We start from the raw sequence: 23,010 nt of genomic DNA, 5'->3' as shown, positions 1-23,010 counted from the left end.
AAATTGCTTTCATACTACGCTTTTGGGGTTTATTAAGGACACAAAATAATTTGTAGGTTTCCCATGATAGTTGTGATGCCAGTAAGGTCAATAACAAAACTGGAGAGATTGTGAGATGCAACATGACACAAAATGCGAGGACTCTTTAAAAGGCACTTAAAATCACTATCAGCAGAAAACTGCTACTGCTGCTGTTTAACACTGCAGTCTCTATTCAGGAATTCCAGAAGGCAGAATTATAAAATCACCTCCTTCCTACCCAAACACAGTGCAGCTTTCACAATTCCACAGACAAAAAATTAACAGCAACTAATACATTACAGTTTACATTTAAAAATCTGTCTCAGTGAGCACAGGACACTTAACGGAAATTTCAAACGTGCATCCCTGGAAATGAAGGAGACTGCTTCAGAAGAAAAGGCACTTAACCCGGGTGCGAATGCAGGTGCTGATATTATTCTTAGCAGGAATCCTCTTCTTACGGCTATCTGAGAAGCCATCTTTGTATTATAGGCTCCTGTGAGCCTCTCATACTTGGCAAAATTTTCATGTTTTCCCAAGATTCCCATAGTGTTCAGGGGAGAAATTGGGGAAGAACGAGGATCTGTCCTCCTCCAGCTGGGAACCAGAAGACAAAGCACTTATATGGCTATGGCCACTGAGGGGCTGTCATAGCAGCTCCCACATGTTTCCTAGTTTATAATACTGGGTCTGGAAAGATGTGAACCATCCTTTAACATGTTTGGTGTCTTCCCTGCCCTGGGCCTGTTCCGGGCCTGTCCCACCTCCTTTGGCCACGTTTTGGGATGTCAAAGACACAACTCCACAGCTCTCCTGAGGGAATTCCTCGCTCTTCTCTGGCTTTCTGTGCATGTTTCCTTCTGAAGAGCGGGCATCCACGGAGCTGAGCAGCACAGGGAAGTGTGGGAATACCCTACGCGGACCCTTTTTTCCTGCCACCTTAGTCGGGCCTCACTGAAGCCCAGCCATGACAACTGTATTTCAGGTTGATTACCCTTTAGCTCTGGAAAAGGTCAGGAAAGAATCTCTGGGCTATGCAGAGTCTCTGATTTTACATGAAGTCAGTTCCTCTCTTATCCATGGACAGAAGCGGGATGAGAAGAAATGCAATATTGATTTTACAGATTGAATGCATTTCTCTCTTTTTTTAAGGAATTTTCTCTTGCAAAACAAGAATTTTTCAACATAATAGCTCCAGTGAAACCACTGAAATATGTGCTCAACTGTAAGTCCACAGATACTAAGCAAAACACTTGCTCGTGAGCTTAAGTTCTTGGCTGAGTCAAGGCTTAGGTTGCATTCATCCTACTTTCAAGGCTGTAACTTCGACACCGATTTCCATTTCATTGGCCCTAAGGCCTTTTCTCTGACAGCTACACCTGACAGACCTCAGTCTAAAAAGAAGTGATAAGGAGGGGGGGATGCTGCTTTTTGCGTTTACATTCCTTGGAAGCTGTTAAAAACTGAAACAAATAAAGAGGTTGTTACATAGACCATAATGCCTTTGTAGCCAGTTTCCACCCCTCTGTGACCGGCTAGTCCACGTGCACGTTGCGCATGAAGAAAAGTCACATACTGCAAAATGGGTATAAGGAAGGGAAACTGCATCCATTTTCTTCCATAGGATTTGCTGTTGCAAGGCTGTATACTACATTTCTACATCAGCAGTGCTTTACACAACAGGATGGGGAGAGGTGATTAAGCCTCATCTGACCACAAAAGCCAGTGAGTAGGAACATTAGATTTGGGGATCAAATTCCGGACTGGCTCACACCCTCTGTAATGCTGGAGGTACCAGGGGTATAAAACCAGGGAAGTATTTGGCCCATCCTAGCCAGACCTGGGAAAGGAGAAGTCAGGCGGTCTCACATTCAGTAGTCGCCGTGGAACAGACATCGCAGTCGCAGCGGATGGCCACCGGGTACGTGTAAAACGGGTCCACGTTGGGGGCACACCTGGGCAGCTTCACCGTCACCAGCTTAGTCTCGTTGTAGGTGCAGACACGATGGTAAGCCTCAATGTAAGGTGGCTCCAGCACCGGCTTCTGTGGAGGAGAAGTGTGGCAGCAGGCAAGAAGCAAGACAAACATCCAGAGTCTCAGTACCCTCAAGACGATTTAGTGTAAATACAGGAGTCACTGGATCAAGATGGAAAGGACTATGGAAATAATTCTTAGGTTGCATCCTCAAATACCTGCTTCTTGGGACCCTGCCATAAAGGGGATTGGGTGTAAGCGTATGTGCGTGCTTGTTTAAAGCGTGAAGTTCCAGTCAAGGCTGCCTGAAGGAAGACAAAAGCCTATCCAAAAAGCTGGGGTTTAGCAGAATGCTAGTGTTTCAACCAAATGCACATGCTTGCCAAAAGCAGCTGCTTCCTTCCAAAAGCATTGATTTCCCATCAAATAAAGTGCTTGCAGCTGGAAACCCTTCTATTTGCACAGGCTGCCATAAGACATGAGGTGCATCCAGGTGCCAAAAGGCTGGGGGTTTTCAGCCAGACCCGTCTTCCCGGTCAGACTGCACGTCCTACAAGGCACAGCGCCTGTGTGCCTCGGAGGATGCACTCAAACAGCACCAGCAGAGAAGGCTGTAGCTCTTCATGAGAAAAACAGCTTGGCCAGAGACCTTAGACAGCAGGATAGGATAGGAGCCTGAAAGCCCTGAAATCCACACTCTCGTGCATCGTCACGGTGGCATTAGTTTCGATGAAAAGTGAGTTTTTCCAAACACTCCAAGGAGGGACAAGACAGACAGGAATGGGAGCCACAATAATCCCTTGCACAGATAGGGAACAGCATAAGGTAACACAGCCAGGATGTATTTTAATTTTTTTCTTTCTTTCTTTCTTTCACTCTGTGCTGTGTAAAGGGCCTACCCTGGGAACAGAGAATGATAGTAGAGGAAAAAACAGAGAAATGTCCCAGCAGGAAGATATCCAGACACCCTTCCTCTTATCAACCCCCCATTCATGCATATTGCAGGCCTTTTTAGAAGCTGTTTGAGCCTACAACCAGATGCATTTAGCTAAACTACCTCCTGATAGTATTTGCAGCGCAGTAAGGGATTGTGCTAGGGTTGTGCTGTCAGAGGAGCTCAGGGAGCGAGTGCAACGGGGCAACAAGGGGGCCCCCGAAGGACCCTTATTCAACCGGGGAAATCTGGCAGCCCGTGGCCTTTCCTTGCTTCCCACGAAGCAGTGAAAGAGGAGGGTGAGAGCTGGCACACAAGCCCTGGCTCCTCCTCCTCTGCTCAGCTACAGACAGTCCTTGCCTTTATGTGGACAAAATCCCTCTGGAGTCACTGGTAGTTTCCCTGAATACTTTAATCTGGGTCGGGCCCCTTGAGCCTTTCGGTGGAAGAAAAATGAAGTTAGTCAGAAACTTGTTCTCTGAAGTGTGTGCAGACTTACTTATGCTCGTTCTTGCTCTCTCTCCACACCCCCAAATTAGCTCCTTTGTATTTTTACAGGACTATGATTTAAAACAGGACCAAATTAGAAACTAGACATTATCTTTGGGATTTGCTTTTTGGAACAAAATATATTACCCATCAATTGGGAGCTCCATCTTAATCTCAAAGGAATTTTCTTCCAGTAAAGTAATAAAGGCCTTCTCTCCTTAAGTGTTTAAGCTGTAAGAGGCTTTCAAAATGCATAATAAGAGTATTACATAACTGCTTCATTAATACTGTCACATGATGCACATCCCTCTCTGAGAAAGTGGAAGGAGGGAGGGAGCAATTTACAGCAAAGTGCTCAGACGCTGACAGCAGCGACGAGACGGGCACTGAGGGGAATACAGCCCTTGCCTTCATTTGCACCTCTGGAAAGCCCCACGCTCTCTTGCCGTTACTGCTGTTTATGGTTGGCACAGCTGCAGCTCTGGGATATGAAACCAGGTCCCATCTCGCCCCTAGGTGCTGCACACACATGCACGGACCTGTCCCTGGAGAAGTTCTCCAGCGGGCGCAGGGATGTGGTAGTCATCCAGCTGGGTGCCGAGGAAGCCTGTGGCAGAGCCAGGAACCCAACACAGCTCCTCTGGGAGCAGAGCCCTACCACAGGGCCACCTTCTCAGCTGCTTCGTAGGTAGCTGTAAGCTTTAAGGGATATCACACCCCACAGGAGTTAGTGCCAGCCAGCTACCCTCACCCCCATGTCCTGGGCAATCCTCACCTCCCACGTCTGGCAGCGGCCCCAGCAAGCATCCGTGGTGATGCGCAGCCCCTTGCAGCCGGGCTTCTTGGCCAGGAAGGTGAACTCCCGCACGGCGCAGCCAATGAACGTGCGCAGGTTGATGCCAGAGGTCCTCAGGGCACTGAGGCAGCCCACCAGCAGCAGGAGAGGCAGAGAGCCCAGGACCAAATGCTGGAGCTTCATCCTGAGGCAGAAGAGAGGCAAGAAGGGAGCTGTGAGAGGTGGCACGTCTTTGCCCCAAAGGAGGGGCACATGTAGGAATGAGGGGTCATCTCCTCCCAAAAGGCCAAAGGCTCAGTGAAAAGGTCTGTAACAGAAAGCAGTGTCCGACAGACTATCCACACAGGGCAGTGGGGTCTGAACCAGCCAACGCTTCAGACACGTACTGCAAGTATACCGTGCAACACATGCCTTCCTCGAGTCCGAGGTGGGTTGTCCTGAGCTTGCACCAGGCCAAGAGGCCTTTGGTTGCCCTCTCCAGGCACGCACACCTTGTTGGTGTAGGTCTCTGGCAGGACCGGCCCTGGTAGTGGCAGTCTAGAGGGTTCTGTCCATCGTGCACACTTACAGGGAGCTGGCAGGGTCCCTATTTTGCCTCATGGGGAGAAAGCACCACGGCTGCAGCTCTGTCCATTTAGCAGGGCTAGGCCTGCAGATGTCACGTGCACTATGACCAGGGCATCTAATCCTAGATTTATCCTACTTACCTTTTAGCCTAAGTTAGAAGCCAGCCGCTTCCGAGTTCCAGCTGTAATCTCTGGAGAGAGATAAGCACCTCCAAAGACTGATTCAGATACTGGAGTTACCATTTGCAATACCTTGAGTACTAGACTTGTGCCGGGTCACTCCCAGGGCTGCAGCCAGAGAGAGCTGAAAGCAAGCATCAGTTTTCCGTCTGGCACACACCACCTTCCCAGCAAGCTCAGACCCAGCCAGAGCTGCTAAGCTGTGAACAGAGCCGGCTAGACAAGGAGAGACATGGCCAAGGTGACCAGAAAAGGATCACATTCCTCATACTTCCAGGTAGCCCACCCCTGGCCAAGTCCCTCTGATATTTGCTGTTTTTCTATTTTAAACTTTTGATGAAGAAAGCAACCAGTGTCTCTGGTACAACTTTCTCTATCAAAAAAAAGACATGGGAAGCAGCTCAACCCTAAGCCACGAGATCATTCTGTACCTCACATACTTGCATTGCACTTTAAAATGTCCACATACAAACCCTATACTTGACGTTTAACTTGGAGAGAAGATCAGCTACTGAATATGGCACATAGGCTTTTGTGCTTTGGGCTGTGTCCTCAACTGATACGTTTAAGTCAAATGAGCTTAGCCCCCCTTCTGCTTTACTGATGTTTGTGTCTCTAGGCTGCTATTAACACAAACACTTAAATTTGCTAAATCAGAGTTTTAAATCAGTACATGGAGTTTGCTACAGTGAGCCCTTCATATATGCGGCCATGCATACACTATAGTCTCACACATGAATAAACCAGTATATGTTTACATATGAGCTTCAGAGTAGAAAAATACTAAAAATCCCTAATTTTAATAAGAGACATTTGAAACCAAAAGAGACAAACTTCAGAACAGATTGAACACTTACTCTTTGCCACTTTAGCAAAACTCACTGCTTTATTCATGAGCAGGAGCCATGACATAGAGCAAACACAGAAACATACTCACCTAACTTGTCAGAGTCAGATCGCCTCTTGCGGTTTTAAATTGCAGGTGGTGTTTCAGAGTCAGAGGACGAGCAGGAGACCCACACGGCAATCTTTATCAGGTTTGTGCTCAGTAGATCTCCTTAGCAGCTGCTACTGGGCTGCTTAATTGCTCACATTTATAGACAAGGTCTCATCAGTCAAGGCAAGATAGAGACAGATCCTTACATGAACTACCCAAGACATCAAAGACATTCACCCAAAATCAAGTCTCTCTTTTCCAATGGTGGTTAGCTTAAAGGGTATTGTTTCGTAACATAAGACCTGGAATAAAAGGAGCATCTTGGCGAGTGACATAATTTGAGTGAAATAATGAGCATGCACTGGGGCAAAACGGATCTTCTTTTCCATACTGGAATTGCAACACCTTTGTAAGGAGACTGTACGCTGGCACTGAAATAATCATTATCCCCTATTTAACAAGTCATGAGTGAACACCCTGAAGGAAGACTTTGCAAATATTTGTGTGATCAAAACCCTAAAGTTATGTCAACTGCATAAGACCTTCTTTACTCAATTGCTCTGTACAAGCAAGGGCAAGGGATGGGGGGAGGAGGCGGGAGTTTGCAAGAAAAGGAAAAGTTTTCTCGGCTAGTCAGGCAGCTGTCACATAAGTAAGCAGCACTGCGCAAAGGAAATCTAGAAATCACGTCCATTGCCTTCACCATGCAAATAAAATTTTCAGCTATTTATAGGGCAGAAAGAAGCCGAGAAACCTTGGTACTATGAAGATCTTACTGGCAGCAAGTCCATGAAATACAAGTGGGCCTGAGAAGTGCAGCCATATGCTCAAGCAGAGACCTCAGCCAAGTCCCCTCACTGCCCTGCCACCAGCTCCCAGCTGTACTGTGATTTCCCATTGCTGCATGCTCCAATTCCCAGGCGCATCAAGAAAAGGTAAAATAAGTGTCAGGGATTATGGCCCCCTCAGGATCCTGCTGTTAAAGAATAAGTCCACTGCGATACAATCCAACCCTGAAAACAGAAAACATTGGGGGAAACCTTGATTTAAACAAACTTCATCCTACAAAGGTCAAGAAAAGAAAAACAAACAAAAAAACCCAGCACCTGCTTATGTCCAGAAAATGAATTTCTCCTCAGACATAAAAAAGTGACTTCTGTGAGTCTGTTAATTTACTTTATGAGAATTAAATGTATATTTTTGGTGAGTTATGCTCCTGCTGTAACATCACCTAGAAACCAGTGAACAGACATTGAATAAATGCAATATTGAGACATTCAGGACCAGACAACGTATATGAAAGAGGTGTTCTCCCTTTTTCAGGGTGGATACTTGATCTCTCAGGGTACTTGCTTCACGTCCAAGGTCAAGAGCATAGATTTGGTGCAGTAGCAGGATCCATATTCATTCGAACTCCTGGGAACCCACAGAGTGCTTGCTTTGCTGTGCTTCCCAGATTTAAGCAACCGCTGCCTGTTTGTTTTACCTTCTGCTATGTGGCCCTGGTCAGTAAATTACACTGGTTACAAGCACACACACTGACTTGTAACAGACTTCTCGTTCACCTCTGAGTTGTGCCTTTTCTGTCTAAATTAGGAAATGGTGCATGGACGCAGTGGAAAAGGGAAGCAATTCTTATTGTCTACAGTCAAGCAAGACTCACATGAAATCTCTGGACGTTTTGTATAAACAAGAGATGAAACGTAGCAGCAGAGTCTAAACTGGGCTTATGAGATGCTGGTGTCTGTGCCAGCACAACCCAACCAGACCATTATCTTAATTCTTCTCCTTCTCTCATCCTTTCCCTCCCCAAAGTTACCCCTTTTAACCATGTACTGTTAATGCGGCAGCGCAGGAGATCCCTACCGGGGCTCATGCTTTATCATGTGAGAGAGGGAGGAACAAAGAAGAGAGATATACAATTTTTCAAAAAAATAAATAAATAAATAAGAAATTAGGGGTGTAAGGGAGGTCGGTATTCTTGCTCATTATTATTCAGAGTCTTGTTAGCAGCAAAGGTGAGGAAGACCCATCAAGCAGGATGCTGGAAGAGAAGTACTGAACGGAGTCCTGGGCTGCGCTCCCATTTATTTTGCTTGCTACTAAAAACAAACAAAAAAAAATCAAAGAAAAGCACTGTGTTCTTGCAAGGGCTCAGTAAATAGGCCTGATCACCAGACATGTCCTGGACACCTTTTCCCCAATTGAAACAAAGAGGATATGGGAGAGGCAGTGGGTCCAAAGTCAGATCATACCACAGGGAGACCAAGAGGAGCAGTCAAATTCTTGTCATTGGTCTAAAAATAGCAGTGATTTTTCCATTGAAAATTAAAGCTTTTTTGGCTGGCATCCTCCAGCATGCATCAGAGTTCACGTTGCCTGTTTGGCTGTGCAGCTGTAGTGGTTACAGGCTCTTCACTGCCCTCTGGGTGCAACTCCATGCTCAGACTTTCCCTATCTCCTCCCCCCTGCATGGAAAACAGAGCAATACCAGATGCTATTCACTTCTACACCACATGAAGCTCACACGTTAAAATTATCCAGACTGATTAAGTAATATCAACACCCAGATTCTCTGCTATGTAGGGGATTTTTAATTCCATCTCTGTCTCTCAACTATGAGCCCTTCAGCCTCAAGCATGCCCTAACACATTTTGCCAACTGTTAACCATCTGCAAGGATTATTTATATTTCAGTAGGTCTCAAGATATTCCAGGCACCATGTATCTGTCTGTATTCTGATTAATTCACAATTCAAAGAGAGATACAAGCAAACAGTGGGGGCAAAGGGGAGAGCTGATACACAAGCAGAGCAATATTAAAAATGATTATGTTAGTACTTTGTGAAGTGTTTGGAGTAGGTTAGAAAATTTAGCAGCACTATTCTGAAAAAAAAAGTTTTCCAATGGAAAAAATAATTTTTCATATTACGTGTTGAACTTCTGGTTTCAGACTGAAAACAGACTTTTTTTTTCATCCCAGCACCTCAAAAACCTCTGGGTTTTGCCCCAGATTTCTCATTCTCTCTAACAGAAATAAAATTTTTCACAAAATTTTAAGGGAGCAGGTGGAAAAATAACCAACAAAACATGTCAGCTCTTAGTTCACCAGTTCTCTTAGTTAACAGAGCTTGTGGAGATCTTGCAGGTTATCTCGAAAAGGGCATTTGTAAGTAAAGAGGTGGAAGACAGCATGGAGAAGAGAGGCTATTAGGAAGCTGAAATAGTACTACTCTGCATATTGAGGTTGAAGGAAGCAGACCATAAAAGTAGGCAAAGAGGAACAGTAGGAACAGGCTGTTAATGGACTAGAAGTTTGAACTGGATCAGCCACAGGAAGGAAGCAGAGATGTGCTATCTAATGAAACAGACCAAGGGAAGCAATAATTTTGCTTGGCTCCATATAGCAGAATCACAGAATGGTTTAGGTTGGAAGGGACCTCTGGAGATCATCTAGTCCAACCTCCCTGCTCAAGCAGGGACCTCTAGAGCATATTGCCCAGGATCACATACAGGCGGCTTTTGAATATCTCCAGCGAAGGAGACTCCACCACCTCTCTGGGCAACCTGTTCCAATGCGCTGTCACCCTCACAGTCAAGAAGTTTTTTCTCAGGTTCAGATGGAACTTCCTGTGGTTCAGTTTGTGCCCGTTGCCTCTTGTCCTGATGCTGGGCACCACAGAGAAGAGGCTGGCCTCATCCTCTTGACACTCCCCCTTCAGATACTCGTACACGTTGATGAGATTGTCTCTCAATCTTCTCTTCTCCAGGCTGAACAGGCCCAGCTCTTGCAGTCTTTCTTCAGAGGAGAGGGGCTCCAGTCCCCTCATCATCTTTGTAGCCCTTCACTGGACTCGTTCCAGGAGTGCCATGTCTCTCTTGTCCTGGGGAGCCCAGAACTGGGCACAGTACTCCAGGTGAGGCCTCCCCAGGGCTGAGGAGAGGGGCAGGATCACCTCCCTCCACCTGCTGGCAACACTCTGCCTAATGCACCCCAGGAGACCATTGGCCTTCTTGGCCACAAGGGCACACTGCTGCCTCATGGTTGTCTTGCTGTCCAGCATGACTCCCAGGTCCTTCTCAGCAGAGCTACTTTCCAGCAGGTCAACCCCCAGCCTGTACTGGTGCCTGGGGTTATTCCTCCCTAGGTGCAGGACCCTGCATTTGCCTTTGTTGAACTTCATGAGGTTCCTCTCGGCCCAGCTCTCCAGCCTGTCCAGGTCCCTCTGAACGGCAGCACAGCCTTCTGGTGTGTCAGCCACTCCCCTCAGTTTAGTATCATCAGCAAACTTGCTGAGGGTGCACTCTGTCCCTTCCTCCAGGTCATTGATGAATACGTTGAACAAGACTGGACTGAACAAGTACTGACCCCTGGGGGACACCACTAGCTACAGACCTCCAACTAGACTCTGCACCACTGACCACAACGCTCTGCGGTCTGCCATCCAGCCAGCAGTTGTTGCAGAGAACTACATAGGTGGTTGGCAGGCCAAGAAGAAACTGGTAGCTGTCCAGACAGGCCAGGCCAGAGATATTTAATGCAATGGACACAAGAGAGATCACACAGAGAAAGCGGTAGTAAAACTTGTGGTCAGTCTTAGTATGTGAAATAAGGAGGAGTTAAAGATGGCTCTCACCAATATCTGGAAGGGCGACCGGGGGTTAAAACGTAATGGAAAAGGAGAAATGGAGGAGGAAACAAGGTTTGCTGTCCACATACTCAGAGGAGCAGGCATCCGAGAGAGGCTAGGCTTCGGGTGAGAATGGAGCGAGTCAGAAAGTCAGCCTTGTGACTATCAGGGAGGAGAGGAAGCTATATATGCTAACTGTAATTTGATGAACTCACCTATAAATAAATCAAGACCAGACTCATATTTTTCTATACCAGCTTTATCTGCTTCAGACTTTCCTGCCTCAATAGTTTGTTTACTTTTTGCCAGTAGCTCTGTACAAAAGATAACCTTTGTGTCCCAAGAATAGCGTTACAAACAAGTACATTGAGATTCGTTAATCTACCCTCACAGCTGTTGCGTATTTTTCTTGGAATGTGACTTTCTGTCATTTGCTAAATTTCTAAAGAACATGAAGAATTGATTTGGAAAAGGACAGACAAAGTAGGTTTAACCTTGAGAGGGCACGGCTGCTCTGTAAATTAAAATCAAAGGAAGCAAGTAAAGCTCTTACAAACACTGTGACAGAAATACTTTCAAGCGTTAAGTACAGAAAGCACAATGCAGCAATCAGGAAATGTATTCTCAGACGGTAATTAGATAAATGTTGACTGGCCCTGCTAACAATGGGACACCAGCCCCAACTGAAGGTCTCAGGCACACAAACCCACTCCTCCTGCTTTAAAAGACTTTTGCTCATTTCCCTTCCTGAGCTTAACACAACACAAACTGGCAACAGCTGAATGAGCCTTCCGGGTGAGAAGAAAGAAGTCAGAAAAGAGGATTTGTCAAGCCTGCTGTGGAAGTAAGTCATGCCACACTTTGTACTTAGCAGAATGACCCATGTTACAAAAAAGCTAATTATTTCTTGCTGCTTGTCGGGGTATCTGTGTTATGAATGGCAGAGTGGTCCAAGGAACACATAGCAAAATCCAGTCCACATCTGGATTGCTATGAAATAGCACTGCATTGACTACAGCAATATTATAGTTGATCCAGTACTGACACCAACTTACTAGCACTGCTGTAACAAGGAAACTGCCAAACACCATTCATCACTTCCTAACATAATACCAGTGAAGATAAAACCATAGCAAACAAAGTTCAGTTCGATAACAACCTGATTTTATCCAATGTAGGCAAGCAGAAGATAATCTGTTTTATAACTGGTGTACATCTACTAAAATTGCTGTTTTATATATTTATACATTTGTAAATTGACATATATATAAATGTATATATTTATATTTTTGTATGGTACTTCAGAAGGATGAATCTCTCAAACTTTAAATACTGTGCAAAGTGTTTTGGAAGAAAAACTCAGAAGGAAAGATGTAAAGGAAAACTGGAAGTTAAGAATTTCCGTGGAGAAGAAAAGGACAGGTTTCAACAAAAGACACCGTGATTCAACAGTGCAAGGATAGCCACAGTTAAAAATTTAAAAAATGACCCAGTAGACCAGTTTGCCTGGCATCTGTCCCAGTGCCAATATTGATGCAGGAGCTTGTTAATGAAGAATGAAAGGGTAGAACTATCAGAAGTGCTGGCTAACATGGTTTAGCAAGAGATAGGCCTTTACAAACAAACAGGATTCAATTTTTTTGCACTATCACAGCTTTGACCAATACTAATAACTGCACAAAGGAAATTTTCTGAGATTCTGGTGAGGGCTAGGATGGTCTGACTCTATAGCTCACCCCTCCACAGTATCAGTAAGTCACATGTCGCAAAGATTAAGAGATGGTTAACTCACATTTCCCAAAAACTGACTGGCAGGAGTTAATTACCTGAAACAGGGAAATTCCTGGGAAGGTCCCTGAATACTTAGGAATTGTCATATATACAGTGATATTAGAAAAAAAGGAAAATAGGTACCTGGAACGGATGACGACAAGAGTGAAGGCACAACTCCAAACGCAGCCTGTGGAATTCCTTAATCGTGGTCCTTAGGAAAGTAAAACAACTTCTTAAGGTTGCCAAGCCTTTTCTCTGGGTAGATGTATTTGTCAAGCATAGTTTCTAGTAATAGAGAATAAAACACAGCTTAACTGAGGGGGAAGTGGATTCCTCTCCTTGTTTTACTAATGCCAGATTTACAATACGATTAGAGCTGGGAAAAAACGTGGGGGAAAAAGTGTCAGTTCTCCAGTGTCTAGTAAGCGTTGCAATAGTACCGCAGCCTTTGCTCAGTGAGGTATTAACGTGAACCCTACCAGGCCACCTGTTTCCACAATTCCTGAAAAATATTAAGCCCTAGCAATCTGTCAACGTTGCTATAAGCAATGAAAGGATTCAACAGATATAAAAGGAATTAAGGTGAATAGACTGACAGAAAGCCCCACTTTTCAATACAACCAGGACAGAAGTGCTATAAGCAGCAAAATAGATGATGATTACTGTTGAGAGATGATAGCATTGTGTTGTGCTTTATATTTCTAAGGATCTGGAATGCAAGTTTTAAGCTCTATTGCACTTATTCTTGTGCTTTGTTTTTGCCTTTATCAAACCCGTACTAATAATTAACTGTGAATATCACACACTATTTGTAACGAGCTTCATGGTTTTCACACCCTCTTTGGTTAGATTAGTCTGTTAGGCTCATCGTGTTCATTTATGGCCACAATTCTGATCTCATTCAGTTCAGTGTAATTCAAGAATTCAAATCTACTAGAGTCGCTAAATGTTGACACGGGTAAGAACTGGGCGCTGTAATTGTGCACCTTGTAATTATCTGGAGATCTGCTCTAATTTCACTGCTACGTGAAAATGATTCTCCAATAAATGTAGATGCTATGTAAATTATATGTGACTGACAATAACCAATTTAACTCAAATCACTTCTGCATTCCATAGCTTTCCTCTAATGGTCTTCTGAAAGCAGATTTTAAGCTTCTATGACAGTCTGGTGGGCAATGATATAACCCCCTTGATCCCCTCCTTTGAGCTCAGCAGTTGAAGATGAAGCTTCTTATTCAAAACTAGCAAAGTTCAAAGATACATTAGCTTAATGCATTAATTTCCCTATTGTTTGTGTTCAGTGCACTGGAAAAAAGACACCTCATTCAAACATGCATCACCACCAGTGTTACTGCTCAGCAACAAGTTAAGTTTACAAATCAGACAGAGCTAGAAGTGAAATCTCTTGAAACAAAATTATTTTCTCCTCCTTTGAATCCTGTTACAATAAACTCATAGAACTATTGAACTATTCAAAATCCAGTCAGGAAATGAGCAGGGCAATGAGTAGGATTGCAACGCTGGACTTCAGGAGAGCTGACTTTGGCCTCTTCAGGGACCTACTTAGGGGAATCTCATGGGGTAGGGCCCTAGAAGGAAGAGGGGTCCAAGAAAGCTGGTTAATATTCAAGCATCACTTCCTCCAGGCTCAAGATCAGTGCATCCCTCTGAGGAAGAAGTCGAGCAAAGCGGGCAGGAGACCTGCATGGATGAGCAAGGAACTCCTGGCAAAACTCCAACAGAAGAAGGAAGTACACAGAACGTGGGAAAGGGGACAGGCCACTTGGGAGGAATACAGGGACGTTGTCAGAGTGTGCAGGGATGCGACAAGGAAGGCTAAGGCCCAGTTGGAATTAAATCTGGCAAGGGATGTCAAGGACAACAAGAAGGCCTTCTTCAAATACATCAATAGCAAAAGGAAGACTAGGGAAAACGTGGGCCCGCTGCTGAATGGGGCGGGTGCCCTGGTAACGAAGGATACAGAGAAGGCAGAGTTATTGAATGTCGCCTTTGCTTCAGTCTTCACTGCTAAGGCCAGTCCTCAGGAATTCCAGACCTTGGAGGCAAGAGAGGAAGGCTGGAGAAAGGAAGACTCTCCCTTGGTGGAGGAGGATCGGGTTAGAGATCTTTTGTCCAAACTTGACATCCATAAATCCATGGGCCCCGATGGGATGCACCCACGAGTGCTGAGGGAGCTGGCGGATGTTATCGCTAGGCCACTCTCCATCATCTTTGAAAGGTCCTGGAGATCAGGAGAGGTGCCTGAGGACTGGAAGGAAGCCAATGTCACGCCAGTCTTCAAAAAGGGCAAGAAGGAGGAGCCAGGAAACTACAGGCCTGTCAGCCTCACCTCCATCCCTGAATGCTGCCATTCAGAGGGACCTAGACAGGCTGGAGAGGTGGGCGGAGAGGAACCTCATGAAGTTCAACAAAGGCAAGTGCAAGGCCCTGCACCTAGGCAGGAATAACCCCAGGCACCAGTACAGGCTGGGGATTGACCTGCTGGAAAGCAGCTCTGCAGAGAAGGACTTGGGAGTCCTGGTGGGCAACAAGTTGACCATGAGGCAGCAGTGTGCCCTTGTGGCCAAGAAGGCCAATGGTCTCCTGGGGTGCATTAGGCAGAGTGTTGCCAGCAGGTCGAGGGAGGTGATCCTGCCCCTCTCCTCAGCCCTGGGGAGGCCTCACCTGGAGTACTGTGCCCAGTTCTGGGCTCCCCAGGACAAGAGAGACATGGCACTCCTGGAACGAGTCCAGCGGAGGGCTACAAAGATGATGAGGGGACTGGAGCACCTCTCCTCTGAAGAAAGACTGCAAGAGCTGGGCCTGTTTGAGCCTGGAGAAGAGAAGATTGAGAGGCGATCTCATCAACGTGTACAAGTATCTGAAGGGGGAGTGTCAAGAGGATGGGGCCAGCCTCTTCTCCGTGGTGCCCAGCAACAGGACAAGAGGCAATGGGCAGAAACTGAACCACAGGAAGTTCCATCTGAACCTGAGAAAAAACTTCTTCACTGTGAGGGTGACAGAGCATTGGAACAGGTTGCCCAGAGAGGTAGTGGAGTCTCCTTCCCTGGACATATTCAAAAGCCACCTGGACGTGATCCTGGGCAATATGCTCTAGAGGTCCCTGCTTGAGCAGGGAGGTTGGACTAGATGTTCTCCAGAGGTCCCTTCCAACCTAAACCATTCTGTGTGATTCTGTGAAAACAAATACAAGAAGAGTCCCAAACCTCAGATAGATAGGCACATAGCCAAATCAAAGTTTACACAGCCTAGACCCAGACAGTAACAGGCGAGAAGTCTCAGCAGCAGAATGAACCAAATCTTCCAATCTGACCCCTTTGTACCCTCTACAGAAATGTGGATCTCAGCCAACACTTTAAGTTCTCAGACTATTTCCAGTTTAAGCTCCTCACTCCATTCCCACCGACTTTAACAAGGTCTCTGCGGGTGCAGTCATCCCACTTCACGGGACCAGCAGGGCCACGGGGGCATACGGCAAATACAGGTTCCAGCAGGCCTCTGAGAAACAAACTCTGCTGGACCTACTTAAGATTTTCTTGGGCTTCTCTTTCATCCTTTTGCCAGAGTTTTCTCCTTCTAGCAGGGAGCAGAAGGGAGCATGTGTTCATATTTCAGCCACTGCAGTTCGCCAACCCAGCCCTCAACTGGCAAAGCCACCACACAAGAGGCTGAGCAGGCTGAGGCGCTGGCACGTTACCCTCAGCAGCCCTGGTTGGGGAAGCAGCAGAGAGGGCAACATCTTCACCCACTGGGCACAGAAGCCAGACCCTCCTCCCCTTTCAGTAGAAACTAATGTTTTCTCTACATCTCAAGGATCCTGTGGCAATGAACACATTAACAACTGCAAAATAAAAAGTTACCTTACTAATGTGAGGCCAAAACCAATATATTAAGTATGTTCTCACCAAGGGGCTTGGAAGGTTTTTAGCAGATAATCATTTGGAATATAGAATTTGGCAGAAAACTTTTCTGCCACATTCCGAGGTCATCCAGTGAAAATCTTGAGGGCAGAGATCATCTTAAGGACGTACAAAGTCATTAAAAATAAAACCACAAAAAGATTCTCTAATATTGCACAACAGAGCAATAGCTCTGGCAATAGCCAGCACCAGCTGGCTGCCTTTGGTCAGTGGAGACTGAAGGATGGCAAAAATCAAATGTCACCCTCCTATAATCCATGAGAGGTTTCAGCAGTGTACAGGTTACTTATGAGACAGATTAAAGACCAAAGCTGTGGTATCTGTCATAGCACTGGTCAGGGCCAGCAGGACCATTGCCAGAGGCAGCGCACCAAGCACACCCAACCGGGTCGCTTCCAGGGACATCTTAGGTGCCAGTGGGGTTGCCAGCTTGCTGCTGCGTACTTTAGCTCACAGTCCATCTCAAAACCCATCCTAGAAACCAAGCAAAGAGCAGACACCCTAGCGCAGAGCAAACCGTCCACGTCATCGCACGTTTCATGGCCTGCAAAGTGCCAACTCCAGCACAGAGTGAACAAATCCATGGCAAGATGTTCACACACAAACATACAGGCTTTCTGGAAACAAAGCTCTCCCCCAAAGGGGAGCAGCTCTATGTGATTGGGAATACTCTGCTCATTATAGTTCATAACTTACTTACCAATTCAGAAATTATATTTTAGTTCTGATGTCACAATAATAAAAGATCTTCATCTTCTACTTGAACTGAAAGTTCAGGTAGGAGCCAGTAGTCTTCTGCATACAGATTAATCGATACAGATTAACTGAAAGAGAACCACAAATGCAATTTCATGGCGCTATTGCTGTACATCTCTGCTTTTCCTCAAGTATACTTTATATTCAGCGGTCTCGGTAAGCTATGTCTAATTTAATCAGATTAGACAGATAAATCCTGATAAAAACAAAATGCTTTTGTTAGTTGAAAAGACTTCCAAACCAGAGATTAATTTATAAAGATCCGGTGGTCTAACAGGATAAGTTTCCTGCTTCACAGGGTTTTGTACTGTATTTGGTTCTAACAAGTTCTGCTATGTTCTACTATGTTCAAAGGTCAAATGTTTAAATCACGACCCAGTGTAATAATTTCTTGTTTTGCTGGCAGCTAGCATGTGGCAAACAGACAGCAAAATCCAGCTGTTTAAATCCTAAATCAGCCGTTTGAGTTGAAACCCAGCAGTGAAATTACTAAAAGGTATGTTTTCACAGTAGTGGCCAAAGTATACCGCAGGGATCCCCACTCAAGTTGAAATATTGAAAGACTCTGAACCTCTTTGATAAGTAAAGAATACAACATACAGATGTTGCTTTATACGGAAAACACATTACAAATGACTCACAGAAAAAGCTGGAAAGATAATAAAATGTTAATTTGGAGCCTATACATAAGTCCAGAAAATTAAAGTTATGCCTCACCTTTTTAATTAGCATCAGCAATGAGTATAGTAGGGGACCAGATGTCCTTCAGGCTCCAGAAGAGCATGTGCAGTCACGTAGAACTGAATTTCTGAACCCACGGGCCTTTCCTATTGCTCAACAGCAGCACGCACTAGAGGTGAGATTTTCCGGAGTTCAGCATTGGCCAGACCTCCACTGACACTGAAAAGGGAAAACTAGCCTGGCTCACCCCACAGAGATTGGCCCTGGGGTGCTGAAAAGGTATCATTACATGTACAAACAAACTGGAGGGCTACAGTCAAACAATTATCAATTTTCCTGCTTTGGGAGGTCCTCTCTGCCCAGCGTGGAGAGTTTTGGCGGAACTAGCAATGTCTCTCTAAAGAGATCTATCACATTAACAATTCTGTACAACAGAGTTTCTGAGTCTCTTTCAACTGAGAAAGCACCTAACAATTTTTTTTAACGCAAGGAGCTTCTCGTAACAGTGATGCCAGAATGATTAAAATTGGATAAACTTTTATTTTTCCCCATTTTGTTTGTTTGATTACATGTGTAGGATTGTGTCCGTGCAGGTGTTGGTTTGAGGCAATGGTTTCACAAACCTCTTTCTAATGTATTAGAAACAGACAGTGACTCTAGGCTGATCAGCAATGATTTCACCCAGTCTCTCTCCCATACCAACCCAAAGGCAGGACTGGAACGAGAAGGATTCTTCGTATCACAGAAACGTGGGAACTTCAACCCACAGTCCAAAGAACTCTGCTTTGGAAGTCGATCTTGCATCATTAATGTCAAGGAGATTTTATCAGTGATGCCACTGGGCGCTGGATGAGGATCTTGATATGTGCCTAAAGAGAGATCGTGACATTTCATCCGGAGATGCTTTTATTCAGAGTCTCTCCTTTGCCAAATTTGTTTGCCACATGGAAGCAAGAAATGATGGGAGGCACAAAATACAGCTCCCTGCCCCTTTTGTTACCCTGTCTTGCGCATCAAACAGGAGGACTCCAACCTAATCCCTCCTCAACACACACACACACACACAGGGCTGTTCAGAGGAACAATGCACCTATGGAGAAAGGGGGTAGGAAAGGTGACTTCTCGCCACTTCTCAGCAAGCCCTTCCCTCCAAAGTCCTATTACCTGGCATCACATTTCATTTGGGCTACCACTGAGGAGATGTCAGATGCGCTAAACTCGCATCAGCCAAGTGCTTGGCCTCACTCAAGAAACTATTAGCCTGAGACATGAAAGTAGCGTCCAACCACCAGAACGGTATGACGGGTAGTCGAAGCGAGAGATCCAGACTTAGCCTTTGACTGACACGGCTACGACAACTCCATCCTGCCACTCTTGGGAGAATGAAGGAGTAACGACTTTGCCTGGATGTAGACTGATCCGACACGCTAAAAAATGACTCGTTTCCCTAAATTCTTAAGCATCTGAGCATCCCTGAAGGAAGATAAATGTGCAGTAGATTTTACTTGGTCTTTGCTTTAACCTCATCGTAGCACTACCAGTTATAAAACTTTGTTCCAAAAACCTCATTCTTCCCCAGTGTCCCTTCTCCTCTGCAGGTATGGTACAGAGTAGCGCGTTTCATGCAGACTAACTTCTTCCATGGTCTACAAAATGTCAGTCCTCTTCCATTACGGTATGCCAATACAGACAGTATGTACCCTGCTTCTTAGCACCATGCTGTTAAGTTACATTGGTTAATTTCCACATTTTTCTCACACCAAAAACCAAGTAAGCAGGTTTTGCTCAAGACAGTTTCTTTTAAGTACGTAACAATAACCGAACGTCTCAGAGGGGAAACAGTGGCTTAGTAACATTGGTCATAAAATAACAACTGCCTGTGCACCAGAAAAGGGTACTTCCCCTCACTGAAAAACAAAAAAGTTCCTTTAAATCTCCTCAGAGCAGAACATCATATTTTTAACAATGGTGCCCTGTTCACAACCAAATTCTTTTGCACACAGACTTTGTGTCTAGACAGCCGTAGAAACACTACCTCCACTTAATGTCAAGGGAGTTTTTTGTGTGTGTTCTTAAATGTTGAACTGCGTGTTCACCTACTATTCTCAAATAATGCAGCATAAATTTATTCAGGTTTTCTCTAGAGGTGCTGGGCGCATCTCTAAGACACGTGGGAAGTGAAGTGGGATTCCACGTTCCCTCTGAAGCTTAAACACATTAAAGCTTCCTACAGGTCATACAGCTAATATGCACAGAAGAGCAGATGAGATTAACAGGGCAATTTTACTGCAGGAGGAGGAAACCGAGTACACATCACTCCTGTTTGTACTGTCCAGTTTCCCATACAGACATGGCAGATTCGTCCAATAACCTCACAGACCTTTATTTCACTCTTGTTGACAGCAATGTGACTTCATCACTGACTCCAGCAGGAACAGAATTAAGTCCTGCAGCTTCGAGAACGGCTGTACTTATCTGTCTCATCACGTTTCTGTACTTTGGTGTCTCTGCTGAGGCGGCCTCCTTCATCCAAGCAAGCATGAGTGTGCCCAGGGTAAAAACATTAACATATTCCTTTTTTTTTTTTTTTTTAAATCTAGCTAGTGCTTTGGATTTTTGAGATTAACAAACGGAATCCCCTCCTGCACAGGGCCAAATTCTGTTCAGGACTAACTCACACAGAGTCACAGAACAGTTGAGGTTGGAAGGGACTTTTGAAGATCATCTAGATCACTGGTTTCCTACATGTTCTCTTTTCCTCATCTCTGAGCATCTGGTTGATTTTGGATCATTACCTACTTGCTACGTCCAGCTCTTTTAAAACCTCATGTCAGCAGAGCAGAGGACTTCTTCCTTCTAGGAGGGCCAGGCAAGAGGCATGACTTGACCTGTTGGGGGTCCAACAGGATTGTGGCTCATGAGAATATGAGACCTGGAGGACAGGAGGAGCAGGCTCAAAACGAGACAACTACAGCTAATAGGTACATGGGGTCCAAATTAGAGGCACATGGTTTGGGGCTGCAGTGGATGTGGCAATGGGGAGCAATTGTCACCTCTTGAGGGAGGGGAGAAAGGTTGGGGTAGGGTGAATTAAAGATGCTCTCTGATAAGAGGAGGAATGGGAAAGCAGTGAATGAGAAAGGTGCATGCCAGTTTGGGACAAGGAAGGTTCAGGAGGTGTTAAGATGCCAAAGAGCTTGGGGAACAGTTTTGGGAGGGGGACAGTGAGACCTGAGGCACAGGGGTGGGTGAAGACTGCCACGTTCGGACCCTGGGCCGGGGCGGGGGAAGGGGGGGACCAACACACCCACCTGGAGATGTCTCCCCTTTTCCCTTTCCCACGCTCCCAACCTATGGGCACAGTGCTGCTTGATACCCTTCTTCTCCCCATACCTGCCCCATCCTCTTTTTGCAGGCAAAAAGATGACCACCCCACCTCTGCAGACTGCTAAAGAGATGTTTCCAGGCAATAAGAGGTTACTTGGCAAATGTATTGCCGTGAACGAACCGACAAGGATAACAGAGGGGCTGGACAGCCTGTGAACACACGGAAAACAGTTCATGATTACAGTACGGGAAAATATATTTCAAAGCTGTGTTTTGGGGACTTCAACCATTGCCAAGCCAGGCAGCATAGACGGAGAAAAGCCAACATGGAAGTAAGGTCATACAACTTTAACTGACTTTCAGTATTTCCAGGGCGAGCTTTAAACTACTGCCTCTACACCTTACCTGTGTTTTGCACCTCCTGGGGACTGGAAAAGAGTGTTGCAAGGACAATGCTTCTGTTTCATCTGATTTTTCGTTTAATAAAGCCCCGAGACCTAATACTTTTCCCAGTTCTGCCTTAGAACTACCCTACCACAAGGTATGAACGTTGGTCAAACAGTTATCCCACAAAATCAAGCTTGTGTGAAAAAGACAGCGTAAGCACTGGAATTTGAATTATTTATTACCGCAAGACTTGATTTCATGCTAACACTCCCTGCTGCATTACTGATGCAACCAAAACAGGATATCCTTCATCAAGGACTAATCGAAGCCTGATCAAAAGAAATTACCAGACTGGTTTGGTAATTTAGAATAAGAAAAGAGAAAGAGAAAGCTGTTTCATAGCAGCGGATTTAATAGGGATATAAAATATGCTCAACTAAAAGAAAAAAGGAGTTTCTCAACAATCTAACTAATTTAGTTAATCTTTTTTCCTAGGCACTGAATTCATAAGCTAAGTAGGCTCCGAACACACCTGAGTACCTTCTGCAAGATACAGTGCTCCTGCGGTTAAATGCTTGGGCCTCCTTTGGTTGAGTCAAGCAAGTCCGAAGCTCTTAATATAAACAACAGGGGTTTGCTGTTGTAATAGCATTCTCATAATCCAGGAAAATAGCCTAATATCCCTTTATGGTAAAGTTTCCTACGGAAACAAAGCCTGTGTTATCCTGCCATGTGTACCTGCCTGCCTGCAGTTCTCCTCTTCTCTCCACAGCTTCTGCACTGGTTAAGTTCAACTGCATGTCAGAGAGTCCCTGCCTTGGACACAGCTCCTGCAAGCCGTTCTGAGAAGCCGTACCGGAGAGGGACACCGGACACCCGGCTTCATTAGTTCTGCTGCTGTTGGACTGCCTTGGAGAAAGTTAATAACGCACGCCCTTTGCGACAAAACCAGAGCAAAACTCAGAGAAACGTACACTCATGGGAAAAACCTGATGGGCTAAAACGCCATCAGACACAGGCAGCCACCTCTGCTCTCCCATGTTCTGCAAAAAACTACAAAACCAGCAAGAATTCTTGCACACGCTTCGTTTAAACTGTGCTAGTGGGAGTGAGCTAGGATTCAAAGGGCTGAGAGAACTTATAAGGAGCTAATCTTTGCTGATATTAATCTCTGTCACCTCTAAAATAAGGCATGGCATATTCTAGGAGATTTGGGGAATATCTGGACGTTTACTTCTGGAGGGCACAAGGGAGGAGCACTAAGGATTTGGCTGTAAGGGGAACTTACCTGAACCTTTTCTGGAAGCTCGGAGCCTGAAAGCAGTTACTTCTTTCTCTCATTTGGCTTCCATGTTGCGCCTATTCAGATTTACCATCAGCAGAAATATCTCTAGAACAAGAGAAAATAGAAATAGGTTGAGGTCGAGGGAGTGGCGGGGGGAGAAAAAATCATTCCACGTGTAATCTTTATTACAATAAACTGCCTCTTATCTCCTACAGCTTTAGCTGGTCTGTTGCATTTATTGAAGCAGTGTTTCTAAATAATGGAACAAATTCATAGAGCATTCATTTACATAGCATAGAGCATTTTCAAAGTATATTAACAACAAATTT

General features: G+C 45.2%; 1 protein-coding gene across 3 annotated transcripts; it reads right to left on the bottom strand.

The window, feature by feature from the left end:
* GPHB5 (glycoprotein hormone subunit beta 5) lies at positions 1-22,787 on the bottom strand. 3 transcript variants are annotated; one of them, XM_009670705.2, is made up of 5 exons: positions 22,685-22,787; positions 16,946-17,069; positions 12,443-12,586; positions 4,195-4,399; positions 2-2,065 (listed from the first exon to the last, which is right to left on the bottom strand). In XM_009670705.2, the coding sequence occupies exons 4-5, from the start codon at positions 4,396-4,398 to the stop codon at positions 1,877-1,879; spliced, it is 393 nt and encodes a 130-aa protein (XP_009669000.2). In that variant the 5' UTR covers position 4,399; positions 12,443-12,586; positions 16,946-17,069; positions 22,685-22,787; the 3' UTR covers positions 2-1,876. The 3 variants fall into 3 exon arrangements, with proteins under 3 accessions (XP_068800175.1, XP_009669000.2, XP_068800176.1); XM_068944074.1 differs by lacking the exons at positions 12,443-12,586; positions 16,946-17,069; positions 22,685-22,787 and adding an exon at positions 5,899-6,210 and having other exon boundaries at positions 1-2,065; XM_068944075.1 differs by lacking the exons at positions 12,443-12,586; positions 16,946-17,069; positions 22,685-22,787 and adding an exon at positions 5,899-6,210 and having other exon boundaries at positions 14-2,062.
* Between the last annotated feature and the right edge of the window lie 223 nt (positions 22,788-23,010).

Source organism: Struthio camelus, chromosome 5, assembly GCF_040807025.1.
Source record: "Struthio camelus isolate bStrCam1 chromosome 5, bStrCam1.hap1, whole genome shotgun sequence".
In the NCBI taxonomy this organism is placed as follows: domain Eukaryota; kingdom Metazoa; phylum Chordata; class Aves; order Struthioniformes; family Struthionidae; genus Struthio; species Struthio camelus.
The sequence above is the reverse complement of the archived record's forward strand: the minus strand, read 5'-3'. Positions and strand labels throughout refer to the sequence as shown.

Coding starts and splice junctions, on each gene's coding strand:
- GPHB5 (XM_009670705.2), bottom strand. CDS start 4,398: ATGAAGCTCCAGCATTTGGTCCTGGGCTCTCTGCCTCTCCTGCTGCTG. Junction 2,066..4,194: donor GCCGCTGCCAGACGTGGGAG/GTGAGGATTGCC, acceptor TCTCCTCCACAG/AAGCCGGTGCTGGAGCCACC.